This window comes from Chelon labrosus, assembly GCF_963514085.1.
Source record: "Chelon labrosus genome assembly, chromosome: 2".
NCBI classification, from domain to species: Eukaryota; Metazoa; Chordata; class Actinopteri; order Mugiliformes; family Mugilidae; genus Chelon; species Chelon labrosus.
The window spans coordinates 28,407,755-28,425,317 of record NC_140338.1 but is presented as its reverse complement, the minus strand read 5'-3'; the positions used below and the strand labels follow the sequence as shown (position 1 = coordinate 28,425,317).

Here is a 17,563-nt window from a genome sequence, read left to right as displayed (position 1 = left end):
AACTCCCTTTTAACCAGAAGAAATCTTTAGCCGAATCCAACTCATATGGGAAGACCCATGTGCTTGAGGAAAGTCAGGTAGAGAGACAGAAATAAAAAAGAAGGATGGACAGAAGAGGGAGGATGACAGTAGGAAAAGAGAGCTGCAGAAACTAGAAACAGAAACGTACAGTATATACACGATACAAACAAGATAACATGGTATCGGGTTTATTTTTTTCATATATGGGAAACTGGCGACAGCTGGGATAGGCTCCAGCAGACCCCCCGACCCTTAATAGGAACAAGTTAGTTACAGAAGACGAATGAATGAAAATGAATGAAGAATGAAATTGGCAGTAGATAAAAAGGATGGACAGAGTCAGCATCTGAATATCGGTGATGACGGTCATTATATTACAGCAACTGTAACTCAGGTGGTTGAGAGGATTATCTACCTCCGATTACCACTTTAGGAGAAAAGCATGTGCAAACCATTTACCATTTTGAATTGATTTATTTAAACTCGAAAAATCATTGAGGGCTTAGCCCTCATTTACAATGATGTCGAGTAAACACACATATAACACATATACAATATCATGAAAACTAGTAATTAAAAACAAGGGCATGAAAATACAAAATGATCTTTAAGCATGACTTTAAAATTATCAAGAGAAACAAATGAATCAAGTTTAAGGCTGAGTTGCAGGGTATTCCAAGATGAGGGAGCACAATAACTAAAAGCAGTTTTACCAAGCTCAGTGCGCACATGTGGAACTTGCAGCAATAACCTGCTATTCCGAGTTTGGTAGGGGTTGGAATACCCAACTAAAAGGGAAGAAATATACATAGGGAGCTTTCCGGTTAAGGCCTTATAAATAAACAAAAAGAAATGCATATCCCTTCTATGAGATAAGGAAGGCCACCCAACTTTTTCATATAAAATGCAATGATGAGTACTGTAAGCATCATCTGTGATAAACCTAAGAGCTGAATGATAAACAGTGTCAAGAGCTTTAAGAGTAGTGACAGAGGCATGCCTGTAAATCACATCTCCATAGTCCAGAGAAGAAAGAAAAATAGCTTCAACAATCTTTTTCCTACAAAAAACTGGGAAAAGGCCTCTATTTCTAAACAAAAATGACAATTTCTGCCTCAGTTTACCTACAAGACTGTCAATGTGATTTTTGAAAGTAAGTTTTTCATCCAGCCAGATCCCCAAGTTTTACAATTTACAGGTGAGTAGGCTGGCCTAATGTATCTTGATGTATTATATCTCTCATCTGAGCGCCTGGGGATTCCTCCAGAGGAGCTGGTGGAAGTGGCTAGAGAGAGGGCTGTCTGGGCTTCCCTGCTGAGGCTGCTGCCCCTGCAATGTGGACCCGGGAAAGCAGACGAAGACGAAGACAAAGATGAAGACGAAGACGAAGGTGAGTAGGCTGGCCTAACGTGTGCATACGTGAGGTATCATGAGACAGGATAATATAATAAGATACAGCCTCATTTATCTATTATGACAATGTTTGTGTCTGAAAGATATTAAATATTTTGTTTGTATTCTTCTGAGTGACACAAATCTATTCTTTTTGAATCTCGAAAACCTCTTCTCCATCTCATTGACAACTTTTTCCAAATTAAATCAGTTTGCACAGTTGATTTTTGACAGGATCTTTAAAAAGCTGTTCTAAAAAACCCACAAATCTTTACACAATGCATTCCATCTGAATAATCATAACACATTGTAGCAAACACTCTTTTTACTATTTCTATGATTTGTAAATGAACTAAATAAAAATTCTGCGCCCCTGTGCCCTGAATGCACCACTGATTGTTTTCAAATGTCTCAGTTCTGCAAACACTAAAGACAAAAGTCCATTCATTTTCGATTATCTCAGCATAGCAGCTGAAATCCCAAATAAACAGTTTAACACCCAATTTCACAATCAAACCAGAACATAAACACATCCAAACTGAACTATAGAATTCTCTGTGGCTGTGTTGTTCTGTGTGTCATAAAACAATACAAATGCATAGTTTGTGTTAAAAGGGACTAAGTAAATTCCTGGGAGGTAATTACATGTTTGTCTCTTCACAGCCCAGTTTCATCTCCACACTGTTAATGGCACTTATAGTGGACGGCTCTCTGGCTAATAGTAAACACCCTTTCAGGTTTACGGCTTGCAGCAGGCCTCAGACCTGGGAGCCCTCTCTCAGCACGCCGCGGTGGTATGGGCCTGTAAACTGCAGGGGAGGGATTTCGGTGCATGAAGTGACAGCCGGTCTTTAGCAGTGTATGGTTTTATGGTAGAGGGCTGCATGCGAGGGATAGTGGGGGGTGCTGAATCACCTCCAACTCTGCTTTGACAGAAAAGGCGTCAAGTTCTGGCATGAACGCCAGTTTCAGTTTACCAGCTGCTGGATTCAATGCAGCAGAACGGAGGCACGGGAGACAAAACATGCATAATTGCATACATGTTTGCCGATGCACATACATGCACAGACATGTACACACACAACGACATGATACTGTTGTTAATTTATTCCAGATGAGGCTGGACATTCTCTATCAGATCACTGAAACTAAACATGCGAGGACTCACATATGTCTCTTAAAGCTTTATTTGATGCAACATGTGTTCTGTTAGTGCTGGATGTTTGTGTCATCTGTGAATACATATCAATTCAAAAACCAGGTACCACATATTTGTGATGATGATGAGTTTTAAGAACAACATTTGAGGTTTTTAAGTAAACAAAATCGCTCCCCACTGACTGTGCTCTGTAGAAAAATATTAAATTGAAAATATTTAAATAGTAATTTCCAATTTGTCCTAATTATTTTCATTGTCAGCCATGTCTCTATTGGCAAATTCTATCTATTATACTAATCTGATGCTTTGTATTGTTGTTAGATGGAGCTGCTTCCAGCTTCTGTGGACAGTCTGTGATAATTAGATTATAATTTCCCCAAACAACTTGTGGATTATTTTATTTAAAAGTTCTTTGTTCCTTTAAAATAAGGTCAGACCTGAACGTTGCTGCAATTTGTTGAGAGAAAACTGCTATTTTAAAGAATGTCACTGGTGAGCAGGAATCCCTCATGTCACGCTCAAACTGTGTTTTTTATAAAAAAAAAAGAAAGAAAGAAAGAAAATGCGTTTTTGATGACGTGTGCCATGCAAATAAAGTTTTGTTTCCTCTGCTTACTTTTGAATTTGATCTAGACTGAACAAATATCTATTTAATCTGTTCTATCCATGAATTGCATTGCAGAAGCTCCACTTCCACGCCTCAGCTTCTTTCTGGTTGTCTTTGACCATCAGGAAAAACAAGTCAGTCACAATCAATGGACCGACAATTCTTCCCTTTCTCCTATTATTGGCGCACATGCAAAGTCCGAACAGTTCTTTAATGGTTTCATCAGAGCCAACAATGAAAGTCCCGCAGCGCCAAATAAAGACATGAACCAGGCGTCATGGATGGGAGCGAAGCCAGGTGACAGGGAGTCATCAAGGGGGGAAAAAAGGAAGAGAGACGTAGGGAGAGAAGGAGCAGTCTGCTTCCCAGCAAACAAAAACACCCTGCTGAAATATACAATAATATTAGTCCAACAGCAGGGAGCTCTGCCTCTGACAATAGACTCTGAGTGACTGGTGGGACGCAGTGGAAACCGCCTTACTGTACTCCACATGTGTGTGTGAGGCAGAGAGAGAACAGCAAAAAATGGAGGAGGTGGGAAGGAAAGAAAGAGACAGGGAGGATGAGATAGACACAATACGGAGAGAGAACAAGACAAAAATTGGTGAGGAGAAAGAAAACGAACTACCCCCAGACTTTCTCCTTGACTCCCAGCCAACACATTTACAATTGAGGAAGTCTCCACTGGCTCGCCGCTGCTCCCGCCTCCTCCTCCCCTCCTCTCACCTCCTCTCATGCTGGGACCCCCCCCTCCTTCCTGAGAAAGTGGGACTCCCTCTGCTCACTCTCTCTCTCTCTCTCTCTCTCTCTCTCCCCCGTCTGAAGATTTAACACAGTGCAGAGCGGAGCTGACGGCCACAGTCGAGCCCTGGATTGTAACAGAGAAAGAGAGCAGCCCTTCGCCGCCTGTTATAGCCACCACCATGGACGTCAAACTGCTGGCTCTGATGGCTCTGCTGGCTGTGGCCACACATGTACCAACGTCCAATGGTGAGTCCAGGAGATCAGCAAACAGACACTGGGGCAATTTTACGAGTTCTTTTGATCATTTTTAGGAGATTTTGAGTGTTTTTGGTTAAGATGCTAAGATGTTTGAGTTTACATTTTGCAGTGGGGCTTTTATGTGCTTTCAAGGTGTGAATGCCGGACAGACCTGCAGTTTGGATTTTTTTAAATGTTGGCATTATAAGAACCTGCATTTTCTGGATTTAATGTATAAAATAAAACAAGCGGATTGTCTGTAATCAAAAATTGAGAAAGTCTTTGGTTCCACATATTCTTTGTGTTCAGTCAAAAGATTTCATGGTTGATTAGTTTTATTTGTTGCAGACAAGAATGAAACCCTTTGTTGGATGACTGTTAGACTTCTGCTCGTAGATACCCTGCTTTCTGTCTATTCCTTTTAATTTTACTAGATTTTTTTACTCTGCCAATTGGATTCAACCATATTTTGACTAAAGAGTTGCTGAGAGCTGCAACTGTTTTGAGAATCACATAACTGTTAAAGACCTTTTCCAGCAGATAAGTGTCAAATATTCACAGGTTCTTACCTCTCTTTTAAATGATTTTTTTCCTGAATATGTTAGGGTTTACTGACCATTTGCACTAGTACATTGTGAGATTGTGTGGACCAAAATGACAGGGTAAATTACCCCTAAATGAAATTAATTCTTCTCTGCAGTCCTAACAGGTAGCCAACATTACAACTGCAATCCAAATCTACAAACTGAGCAGCTTTTTGTAGTATTTTTTAAAAGCAATATATCCAGTTTTACAGTAATTATAATGCTCAGTATTTTTGGAATAAAATATCCGAGGTGGAGTGCTGCCTCCGCAGTGACCCCACATTAATCTCACACATGTTAACCTTGCTGGGGGACACGGCGGGGCGTTGAGTCGCCTGGACTCCGTTATGCTAAGCTTGTTGTTTCGGCCCCAGTAAGGACCCTGATTGCATATTAAAGAGTTAGCTCTCAATGTGTGTATTTGTCTTTTCGCTTTGCTTTCTTATAATTAGTTTCTAATTAGGGATAAACAATGCGGTGGTGATAGCGCAGGCTGCTCGCCTCTGGCCCCGGTGCTGCATGCTGCATAATGATCCCCTAGTTTACATGAGAAAAGACCCTGAACGGGTGTGAATCATTAGGCTGATATTACTGAGGATTTAGCCATTTGCGGCACAACATTTGGCGTTCCTTCATAAATATGCATCTCAATGGAAATATGTTGAACCCCAGAATGAAGGTCTGTTAGTTACAGATGATGCCCTTGAGTTGAAGTAATCTAGATGTTTATCTGTGAAGGAAGTGGCTGAATTGAACAATGAGTTGTTGCAAATTGATTTATTTTTAAAACTATAAGCAGTGTTATATATAATATCTTGAAACGTGTTATAGCTTAGAATTAGTTATTTTTTCATTCAGAAGTCTATCATAATAATAATGACTCATGTCCAGGATATTAAATTGGTTTCTTAGTTCTTTCTTATTGCAGAGAGTTTCCCTTCATTTTTCTCAGACACTTTTACAGCCATCACCAGTTCTTCCACTTTTAAAAGCCTAATAAGTACAAATGTATTTGGAGTTATTGGTGGGCCTCTGTGATCCCCGGGGCCCCCACAAGCCTCCATGGAAGCACAGGGGTGATTTGTAATCATTTTAAGAATGTACTCGACGTGATTTCCACAGAGGCTGTGGATGCCGTCTGAGCGGCAGAGTGCTCTTTCATAAAAGAGGCGAATATTGGAAATTGAATGTCGAGGACCCTTCTCCTTTTGAGTGGCCGGGCTGAATGCTGCAGGAGTGAAAAGCTAAAGTTCTGTGTGTGTGTGTGAGAAAGAGAGAGTAGTCAGAAAGGGCTAATCTCTTTTTAATGAACATGTTGTCCAGAGAAATAGCAGGTAAACTCATACATTCCCATGCTTTGTAAAGATTTGTTACAGTAGATTAGACATGCTTTTAATTTGTCCACTGAGGTGTGTTTAATCACACCCCAAAATCAATTAGAAGCTACTGTGTTTGAATTTGGATTTTAATTTAAGCTGATGGAAATATTTAAATCCTAATGTGAACCACAATGACCCTTTCATTTAATCGGCTGCAAAATTTGGAGTTAGATATCTTGAAGTCTGATTTCTTCCACTTTTTACTGTGAGATTTACACACAAGCAACACAAGTGTTAAAGGATTGCTTCTCTTCGCAAGATTTTCCATTGCTTTCACACTGATATGAAAGCTCTGTCTAAAGTTTAAAGACTAAAAGTTAACCAAAGAAACTTTTTGTAGCCCCTTTGAGATATTTGTGTATATTTGTGATGTGACTTAGCAACTTAAGTGTTATCTTATTATACTCCTTTCAGTACTTTCCCCAGAGTGTTACACCCTTATATCTCACTTTTTAATATTTTCTGGTCTTGATATTTATTTTTTCCTTCTTGTGCGTTTGCAGCAAAGCCCATCAGCCTGGTTGAGCGGTGCTGGTGTCGCTCCACTCTCAACACGGTTCCTCAGCGTGCCATCAAAGAGCTCAAGTTTCTCCACACGCCCAACTGCCCCTTCCAAGTCATGTGAGTAAATGAGTCTAAAATTACAGGGCTGATTAACCTGAAGAGAGGCGTTTCCTGCTGTAATTGTCTCCTGATTGTTTAAACGGTCCTGTCACTCTTGTGGCTTGTTCAAGTAGATCATTTCAGGTTGTGTGTGTAGGCGCATTTCATCCGACTGTGTTAGGAAATTCATCGTAGGGGAAGTCAGAATCTAAAACATCTAAAATCCTGCAGTCCTTGAAGATGGCAGCTTTCCAGAAGGATAAAGCAGCTGGTTAATCTCACTAACAAATCATCTTTTGAGCTGCTGTTTTTACTGGCTTCTCATGTCTGCTAGGAAATAGATGAGGTTGAGCCTCGTCTGGTCCATGCACAGTGCTCGTATGAGGACAATGTTCTCAGAGGTGTGCAAATGAGCTGAGCCTCTATTCTCCAGGAGCAGCTATAATGTAAAGTGACAGTACATTTTGACAGTAATTCCAGCCTTGTGGCATGAAACATTTTAGTGGACGCTACAGTTCAAGTGGAATTAATGATGTGATCATACTGACTTTGCTGTGCTTTTGAGAGTTCTCCGAAAACTATTCTGTAATGACCTGCAGTGAATCTTTAGAAATACAATAAATGATTCTTCACTAAATGATAAGAATAGACAGTAGCATGAAACTGCAGCAAATTTAAAGGACTGCATGTACCCAGGTGCGATACCTTTGCTTGACCGTAGAAATATTCTACCAATAGTTTTGTCCATGAATAGCTCCTTTTAGTTACAATGCACATATATAAAATATAATGTATAATGTTACGTGTGACAATTTATAGTTACACACACCCGGAAAGACAGAGAGAAATGAGAAAATATTTGCATTACATTTGACATGATTTTTTTCCCCTCAAAATTCAAAATCCATTACACTTTAAACAGCCACTGAAACAATAAAGACAAGAATGTTTAGAAGATTTACCCCAAAATCATGCCATCAAGCACCATGCTATTCATTTTTATCCATTTTGTTTGTGTGCAATATAAATAAGGCACTTCTGGAAGTGTTAATACTTATTTATTTTATTTTATTGGAATCTAAAAAAAAAAACGGAAAAATGTCCAACAGACGTCGATGTGCGAGGTACGTGTGAGGCGTGGCGTTAATATCCCTCTATTCTTCCTGAGTGAGAGTTTAAAACAACACTCAGAAAGAGGAAAGCGGCAACAGCCTGAGCTCGGGGGGGTGCCATTTATGTTTGGCAAAGGAAGCAATAATTAAGGGTCAAAGTGATTACCTTTGTATTTCTGCTGACCCCGTGCGTCCCTTCTCCACTCCTCTTTTTTAATTTCCCGCCTGAAACTGCCCAGCAACATCGAACATAATGTCACTGGTCTGGAACACATTAACTAAGAAGTCTCATTCATTTGTTGGCTATAGAAAACTGGACGGCAGAAGCCTCAGAGCCAAAGGACTAAAAGGCTGTGGGGCTTCTGCCAAAGGGAAGGACAGGGGGGTTGGCGACTGTTGGAAGGGGTGACCGAATGGCAAAAGGTCGAAGAGGACACCCCACGCTCCGGCCGGGCTACAAACTCTCCCTAACCTCCCTCCAGAAAACTGCCATAGGAGTCAAGAAGTCATTCAGACAAGGTGCCCGCAGAGAGCTGCTCCGATATCTCTATTGAGGCAGATGAAAGAAAGCCAGTAACACTACACCCTCCTTCCCCCAAAACCTCCTCCCCCCCATGTCCCACCGTGCGCCCTCATCCTATCCTTCACCCCCCCATGCATCTGCAGCATGCTGTTGGTATTAACTTGCTGTGAAGTAATTACTACCTGCTGCTTGTGGAACTCCGGCCCTCAAATTCCAGCCAAGTCAATTAGGGCTTAGGCTCTCAGTTGGTCATCCAGACAAGCAGACAGATAAACAGGATGAAGGGAGACACATCAAAACAGCAAAGAGCTTCCGAGCGGATGAGCTGGCAACCCCTAATAAAATAAAACAGGAGGGGAAAAGGGGGACATCTCAGGAGGAAAAGCAAACACAGATCCAGTTACTGAGCAGTTTGGCCTCCTGACTTGTATGTGAGTTCGAGGGATTTGGGGATCATGTTTAGATTGATGCTCCTGAACTGCCCCTTTTAAGTTTAGGGACCATTTGCTCATTTGTCCGTGTGTGTGCATCTAAATGGGGTGAGGAATAGGGGAGGTGGTATATTAAAGGGGTTGCAAGTAGAGGGCGGGGGCACAGATTGAATCAGAAAGCAGTGAAGAGGGGAGCATGCTGAGGCGCAGAGGAATGTGTTTAATTTACAGAGTTGTGTGATAGAAAGATGGAGAGAGGGGTGAGGGGAGCGGTGAGCCGCTACACCTCCGAGTTGTTAACTCTCATACACAACCTTTTGCCACTGAGGTGTGATATCCACATGTTTGGAAGGGGGGCGCAAGACCCCATTGCCTGACCCTCTGATAGCTCCGTCGGAGCTGAAACTCACCCAGCAGGGTCTGACAGCAGAACAAATCCTCTCCTAAATATCTGGCTCAGACATCACAGGAACACACACTCTCCGCGACCGCAGAGGCCCCTGCAGCTCCTGATTAATCCTGATCACTAAGAACAATTAATCAGATGAGTGGAGACGTTAGAATTTAATATAATTTAATGTATGTACTGGAAAAAAAATATCAAATCTTCCAAAGAAAAGTTTGTTTTAAAAGCTGACTTTCGTAGCAATACAACTTCAATTGAAGTGTCAAGTGTCAAAGAGACAATTTTATACAATGTAGAAAAAAATAAACATTAAAAATAGCATTTTAATTAGAATTTTTTTTCAAGAAACCCTCATTCAGATGCAAAATTTCTCTTCTTCAAGAGGAGAATTCAGAGTTACGACAGTCAGCACCAGACAAATACAGCACAACATCACAAATCAAAGTTAAACAGGAAAGTGACTGAAAATTAAAAAGTTTTAAAATATGATCATATCAAAGATTTTATCCCACAAAGAACTGAAATAACATAGTGATAATAAAGCTAACTATGTTTTACCATATAATCCAAAGAATTCTTCCACACAAATGGAAGCAATCTGTTGATCACTTGGGCTTAAGCTGTTTTTAATGCCTTATTTGAACAGTAGAAAGTATACGAGGTGGAGAATGTTTTCTGTAATCACGACTGAATTTGCACCTTCTGATGTGAATACACCTCATCACATCAAACCATTCTGATCCAAACACTTCATTCATATCAGCCTGTGTGTGTGAACTTGTTAAGGGTGCAGTGTGGAGACAGCTGTACAAGCCATACCGTACAGTGTGATCTGCCTCGCTCGGCGCTCAGTCCCTGAGTGGAAACAGAGAGCTGAGATTTTTCACCGCAGACCGCACGGTGACAGCCTGTTATGCACGTTAATCCTCAGGTTTTGAGCTTGGATGTGTTGCAGGATGTGCTGAGGGTTTCGGAGCTTAGCTGAGGTGTTTGTGAGCTCAGCACTCATAAACCTTATCAGACATCATCCTGACGTGTAGCACTAATTTCAGAGCTGATTCATCCAACAACAGTTGAACCATAAATATAGTGGACATTTTTATTTTAATCTATGATGTACATTAACTAAATAACTTGCGTTTTATCTTTCATTTTCTAAATACTCTTGACAAGGGCTTGTCAGAAGTGTTAATCCGCTGGTCCTCTGCAGTGACATGTTCAGTGATTACCATAAACCTTTGTTAAAATAGGCTTTCATAAAAAACAAATGATATTATTTGGATTTATCAGAGATGATATTCAAGAATTATTTTGCACATTTAAAGCACTTTAAACTTAAACAATCACTCACCCAAAAATACAGCACATAAGACACTTTACGTCAGGTTATGTTTGGGGCACAGTCTCATTGACTGGAGAGATCACACACTTTCAGCAAGAGAGCAAAATTTTAATTGCAGATAACGATTAATGTTCACAGAGTGCATCTCCCTGGACAACAATAATAATAATAATAATTCACTTAACAGCATTTTTGGTTGGTTGTTACCATGGTAAACATTCACTACTAAGCACTGGTCCCTGTAAAGAAGAAGAGAACCCAGGAAGGATATTGGATGAGCTTCGTGTTAATTAAAATGCCAGTCACATTTCTTTGAGGTTACTGAGAGGTCCTGTTACAGTCTGGTTGACTGCACAGTCAAGGAAGTAGATACAATCTATGTACTGTACTACACAACATCACCGGATGTTGAGCTACAAAGGCGGCCCAGAGGTGAAAATATCCCCTTTGTACATGTCACTGAATCTGATTTATTGCATACAGAATGAGTTTGGATTAAACTTAAACACATTGCATCCTTTTATCTGCACTGCACATACACATCTGCATGGTAGAATGGAATAATGACACAAAACAGTCACTGTATTATCAGCGAGCCATTTTTGTGTTTTCAAAGTTGGGTCATTTTCGCATAAAAACTTCAAACTCAATCGATGTTTCCTCTTTTTTTCCCCACAGTGCTAAGCTGAAGAGCAACAGGGAGGTTTGCATCAACCCTGAGACCAAGTGGCTGCAGCAGTACTTAAAGAACGCCATTAACAAGTAAGAAAAACCGCCCTGGGAAAGGCATGAATATCTCTGACAAACAGAAAAGAAATATGGCGCTCCTCTCTGCTGAGTTTACAGCTCGACAAAGAAGAAATAAAACACAGATTGAAAATGGCCACTTCTCAGTTTCCTGCAGCCGGTTAACTCTCTGATACTATGACATGGTTGATGTAAGCAGCAGAGTTATTATCTGTGAAATAATTAGAATCAAGTAAGAATAGAGATAAATCTGCCGCTGCTATGTCTGCTGCCTCCTTCTTTCTCAGAAACATGTCTGAGATTTCAGGATTTTGCTCTCTGTGCTCGCTCTCGTTATATTTATTCTCCACATAATTATCATCACTAATCGCACATCGTCAGTTGTCCTGGTTGTGGGAGTATACTATTCATAGTAAAAGCTGCACTACTTCATTCATGAGCTGTGCAGTTAAAATGTGTGCCTTCCTCATAAAAAACGGTCCCAACATGTCTGGCGGCGATTATCGCCATGGTGCATGTCTGCTTCTTACACTATAAATAATTAAAGCACACAACGTGAAAACAAACAATGAATACATTTCAGAGGATTTTTTTCGGGACACGGTTTATTATTTTTAGCGAAGATATTTTTCATATGTGGCCTTAAAGCGGGAGTTGTCATAGTTCACTGAAGCTGGCATGTGGCACAGCGGCAAACAGTCTGTCAGACCCTCTAAACACTGACCCTTGATTTCCAGTCTGGTGTGTGCGTCTCTGGGAACTCAGCGTGTTGAGAGTCCAGCATTCGTTACGCGTCGTACCTGTCAAAGAAAACATTTGCACTGTGTCAGCTGAGAGGCCGCCATGTTTCTGAGCTGATGAATGAGGTTTTGTGCAGCAAGACATGTGCCAGTGCCGACAGGGCTCGGAGTGTGAAAAGTATTTTACAGGTGTTCAGAATAAGAATCATTATACTGGAGAAATCTGTGCTTCAACGACGGTGAGGTCAGAAACAAAAGAAATACTAAATGTATTCCTGAATTTCCTATTTCATTTATGTAGCATTGATAACGATCCAGATTGTCTCAAGACACTGTCTAGAACCCAGAGACTGAAGCACCCAGTGCAAGCACTAGGGTGGCGGTGGCAAGGACAGTGGCAAGGAAAAACGCCCTCGGCACCGTCGCCTGAGTGCTTGCACTCTTCTGTGCACTTCGCCACATCAGCAAAGTGACACTTTTTTATTTCCGCCGAATCCAAACTGTAATCACTGATGTTAGTGGCCTTGCTGGCAACCAAATAAACCTGCTCCAGAGACTTCCAGGTTGAAAAGAGTTAAAAAAAAATTCTCAGCTATCAAACGTTTAGCAGGTGCTTTTTCCTTGGAGTGGCTGTTCTTTGTCAGCATCACACATTTTCGTTTTCAGTTACAGTTATAAAAATGACATGTTCACCATTTAAAACTGTTTCCCAGCACCTGAGGCCCCTAACATGGACACAAGTGCTTCACTAGGAACGGCATGATTGCACTTTTCTCCAGATGAATTTCACAAGATGGTCAGATGAGGACAACAAGAGGCTGTTACACATGTTACTGACACATAATAAATCATTTTAAAGCCCTGCTCTGCATCATATCCACCTTAACTACCATATTGGCATGTCAGTCGTCATTTCTGTTCTGACAAACATTCTTTAAACATAAAGGACGTTATCAGTTTAGTTCATATAACAATATCAAACAACTTCAACAACAGCTTTTAAAGGGGAAAAGTGTATAAATACCTGCATGGAAATTTCAGTTTCGTTTTCCCATCTGGTCCAGCTGCAGAACAGAACTGGAACATAGTTGAACTGCTTTCAGCCTCTTAAATACTTCTGAATCTCTCTCCAGGGTGAAGAAATCCAGAAGACGCAATAACAAGAAAAACTAAACCCAAGGGAAGGCCTGCGTGCCGTCGAGCCTGAAGTTCCCAGGTCGAACCTCTATACCTCCCTGTCACTGCTATGGATGTATGCAAACACGCTGTATGTACCTGTCCACCGTCCGTGGACTGCTTGCAGAACCAGCACTTCACCGCCAAACTGTGCCGTCTCCAGCACCACCTCCACCACCACCACCACCGATCCCTGTGGACATCCAGGCAGTCAACTCCAGCAACCCATGTCAGCACCAAGTGCAATTACACCTTGGAATGCGGATTGCGTGTTGATGTCGAATATACTTAATGTGTGCTGAGTGAATGGCAGGAGAGAGAGTGTCTGTGTTTCTTTGAATGTGGTATATGTGAACTAACTCTGAGTGTGAGCCTGTTTGTAATGTCTTCTTTCTTCACGCAGCTATATAGGAACAATATTAGCTTTCCTTTTCATGCAATGCCTTGTGGGTAATGCCACCATCATGTCATGTTGGACTGGATATGTCAGTTGTGGTTAGGTGCAGAGCGAGTGCAAGAACACTAAAGGAAACTCAAAGTGATCATACACGTGATTAAACTTGTTAGATTAAACATTGCTATACCAATTATATCATACCTAATGTATATATATTACAAAATAATTACATGAACTTAGAGTATTCCAGACAAAATTTTAAATAACTTGTGATTTAAAGTGAAAGTGGTATTACAATTAGCGCCAGACACAGACGTTAACCAGCCACAAGCGTAGACAGATCAGACCACGTTACCATAACTCCAGTTCATCATCTTTGAACTTGCAGCAGCAAAGAAAGAGAGGAGGCTCACACAAGCAGCTAAGAAAAACAAGCACTGATCTTATGGTGCTATACTGTATATTCAACATATGGGGTCAAAGCCATTGACATTATTGTATTTCACTGTTTATTTTGTGCAGAATCTAAAATGGTATGTCAATGCATTGAATGAAAAGCAATTATTTTCCACTCAGTAAATGTTTAAAGGGCTGTTAAAGTGCAAAATAAAAATGGTAAGCTATTACAGTAGCTGCTAAGACTGTACTGAACTGATGAACACTACATAGAAATAAAACACTCTGCAATGCAACATTTTTATTAATTGAACATGTCGGTAAACAGAGACCAAATATCGATTCAGTGAAACATGCAGCTTTGAGACTTTATATTTTGTTTTCTTGTCAGGAAAGGGAGGTAGCATGTCATTATCATTCAGTTTACACCTTGTCAAAGGGACCAAGTAGATCACGACAACGGAGAAATTTAACTGCAGTATTTTCATACCAACACCTGTCCTTGGTAGGAATGAAAAGCTAATAAATTGTCACAAATAGCTGAACGATAGATGTCACAAAGGGAATGTTCATGTGGCAAAAAAATAAAAAAATTATGATCTTTTTTATATATATATATATATTTGAGCCACTTTATTATCAGATGTTTCTTTTAAATGTAATTGATTTATTTTTATATTACGTATAATCTTACTAACTGCTTTTTAATGCAATGTATAGTATGCAGTAAATGAAGGCTGCTCCAAGTGCTACAAACAGTATTTGTTTTGCTTTTTTTTTAAGGATTCATGCAATATTTCACATATGCAGTAGTATGCAGTCACTGGTTTGCAAGTAACACCGTCTTTTATGGTTTTTTTTTTTTTGTTTGTTTTTTGCAATATGGTTAAAAATGCTGTCCAAATTGTGTCCTGTTCTCCTGACAAGATGTAAAAAGAGTGAGCTGAATAAAATGTGTTCAGTCCAACATGCAGTGAATGAAAACAAAAGCCGTTGTCATTGTGTTACATGAGTCAGGAAACTGTTCACCTCGGCCCACAACTAGTCCCCGTCCAACGCTTTGATTCGATTTTTTTATAGCTTTGCCTAGGTTGATGTATGATGTGTCAACAGAGCCACTGAGCCAAGACGGAACAAAACCTTTAGATTCGAGCGAACAGCATGTGCTTTCAATCTGGACACTCCCAGCACCCAACGGGTTTTCTTTTCAGTTTCAGCAGCTGCCATGCCGCAAAACTAGGCTTTTATTTTTCCCCTTAACTTTGCTATGGAAGCCTAGCTGGTGGTGGTCATTATTTTGTTTCGTTGTGTTCTACATGGTCTATTTACTGACTGACTGGTCACTGCTGATAATCTTATCGGTTTGCGCTTAATGGTGCGATAACAATCCTGTAAGTGTAATTCATTTCCCATTAATGTAATCAAATTGAATGACCATCATTCTCACATAATTATACTAATTTGTGTAAACATATTGCTAAATAGGCTTAGAGTGTTCCAGTTTCCAAACATAGCAACATGGAAAGATAAATGTCTAATTTCATTAATTGTGTTCAAGTTCAATGAAAAATAACAACCTACATAAGGAGATTAACTGTGGAGTTACATCCTGAGAGAATATGTCATTCTGTGAACTATTTTCATGTCTAAGTAGGAGGGAAAATATATTCGATTATCTGTAGAAAAAGTATGTTAAACGTATAGTAAATATATGTACCAAACTGTTATCACCACACATGTCACTCATGACTTTTGTTAAAAAGATTCTTGTATGGTAACAAGTAATTAGTTCTAACAAGTAATTAGTTCTATGAAATAGTCTGTTTAGAGCTGTGGAAACATTTAACCCTCGCAGTGTTAGAGCCACTCTCAATGAACTGTCATCACAGAAAATAACATCATTTAAAGGCAGTTATTGTGTGTGTGTGTAGATATATATAGACCAAATATGCATTGAAATTGAAATTCACATTTACGCAATATCAGTGTGTTGATAAAGAAATTAAAGAATGTTTTACTTTGGACCCCAAGACAATGTGAAATAGCATTTCTTTTGAGGCAGCTTGTGACACATACTCTTCATATACGTGAGATGTATTAGAATTTTACTCGCTGTATTTTCACTGTAAACCAAGAGGCAGTATTTTAGCAATGATATCCTATGCCCATTTTTCAATAAAGTCATGACAAATAAAGATCAATTCTGTGTCCACATTTTGTCTGTCAAAAAAAGGGACAGAAAATGAAGCCAATATTGAAGTGCGAAAACTGCAGTTCCCCAAATGGCCACTTGAGGCTGGTTTAAAATTTTACTGCGGAAATAAACGTGTTTACACATTCTCTGTAGCTAAATTCCCCGTTCTTGACAAATGTACTTTTCATTTTTGCAACACTCAGTTTAATCTTATATCAAGACTTAACGCAGAAGTCTAAACAGCCTATTACACTCATGCATACATAGGGTGGTGGCCGATTTGAATGACAGGTGGGTGCCCTAACAGGTTGCAAACTATCTGCCACTGCATCATCTGCCTGCATCAGCTCCACTGATGCAAATACACTGGCGATTGAGTAAAAAATAAATCCTTAGTAATGAATCATTACTAATGATGTGACTATTGTTATGTGACTATAACCTGTGCCCAGATTACTTGGAGCCCGCTTTGATGGTCCCTCCCCTTCCATTATGTGGCCAAGATGGCAACCACTAAGAGTGAGGAGTGTTCATTGTTTGACACTTTTTTTGTGTTTTCTCCCTTTGCGGGATTTATTTCTAAATCCTGGCCAATGGATATGAAATTGGTGTTTTTTCATATGCCCGTGTTTTTTCTATTGCGCTGCATGTGTTATGAAAAAAAGGTAAAAAAAAAAAAAAAGTTTTACTACTGTGCCCAGAAACGTCTAGACAGGATTAGAAAATGAATTTCTTTCAAGAACTGTCATGGTGAGTTACTACTCTGTTTGATGGTAATGAAAAATGACGATGCCACATCTCAGATGGGTGGAATAAGTTCAACTACAGACCAAGCAACCCCTTTTTCAGAAAACACTGGATACCACGCTTCCTCCTGCAAGTTCCCCAAACGAAACCCCTTCAAAGAGATAAACCCAAAACCTCATGCAAACAGTCTAGAATAAGTCGCAATGAATAATTCAACAGGACTATTGCTTGACATTTTCACAGACACCTGTACAGGAAACCTTTAGCTTTTGCAAAGACAGGTAAAGAGGAAAATGTCCATTCATGTACCTGTCTGATGTTTTAACACCTGAGGTTTCAGAAGTGTTCTTTTATGCTGGCTCACTACTAGTCTGCAGCTGCAGGGAGCTCGTGTATCTTTATAAAGCTGTCAGCTCTAATAAAGGGGAACCATGCAGAGCAGATTAATTTCATGGTACAGCTCTCTCCTCTGACCTCTGTGTAGATACATACGAGCAACATGAGACGTGATTTGGACGCGGACCAAGCGGTTTAGAGGGTCAGAGTTGTATGTTTGGGCCTTTTCAGAAATGATTATGGGATTTCTGCGTGGCGCTTACTCAGCTGAGACCCAGGCGCGACGGAGG

At 40.1% G+C, this 17,563-nt stretch overlaps 1 protein-coding gene across 2 annotated transcripts; it reads left to right on the top strand.

The window, feature by feature from the left end:
• Window positions 1–4,065: 4,065 nt before the first annotated feature.
• Window positions 4,066–16,186, top strand: cxcl12b (chemokine (C-X-C motif) ligand 12b (stromal cell-derived factor 1); the record flags this gene model as incomplete). Of its 2 annotated transcripts, XM_084560034.1 has the most annotated exons (4): window positions 4,066–4,169; window positions 6,627–6,744; window positions 11,219–11,302; window positions 13,161–16,186. In XM_084560034.1, exons 1-4 carry the CDS (start codon window positions 4,103–4,105, stop codon window positions 13,198–13,200), a joined length of 309 nt encoding a protein of 102 aa, XP_084416160.1. In that variant the 5' UTR covers window positions 4,066–4,102. The 2 variants fall into 2 exon arrangements, with proteins under 2 accessions (XP_084416160.1, XP_084416161.1); XM_084560035.1 differs by lacking the exon at window positions 13,161–16,186 and having other exon boundaries at window positions 11,219–11,306.
• Window positions 16,187–17,563: the final 1,377 nt, after the last annotated feature.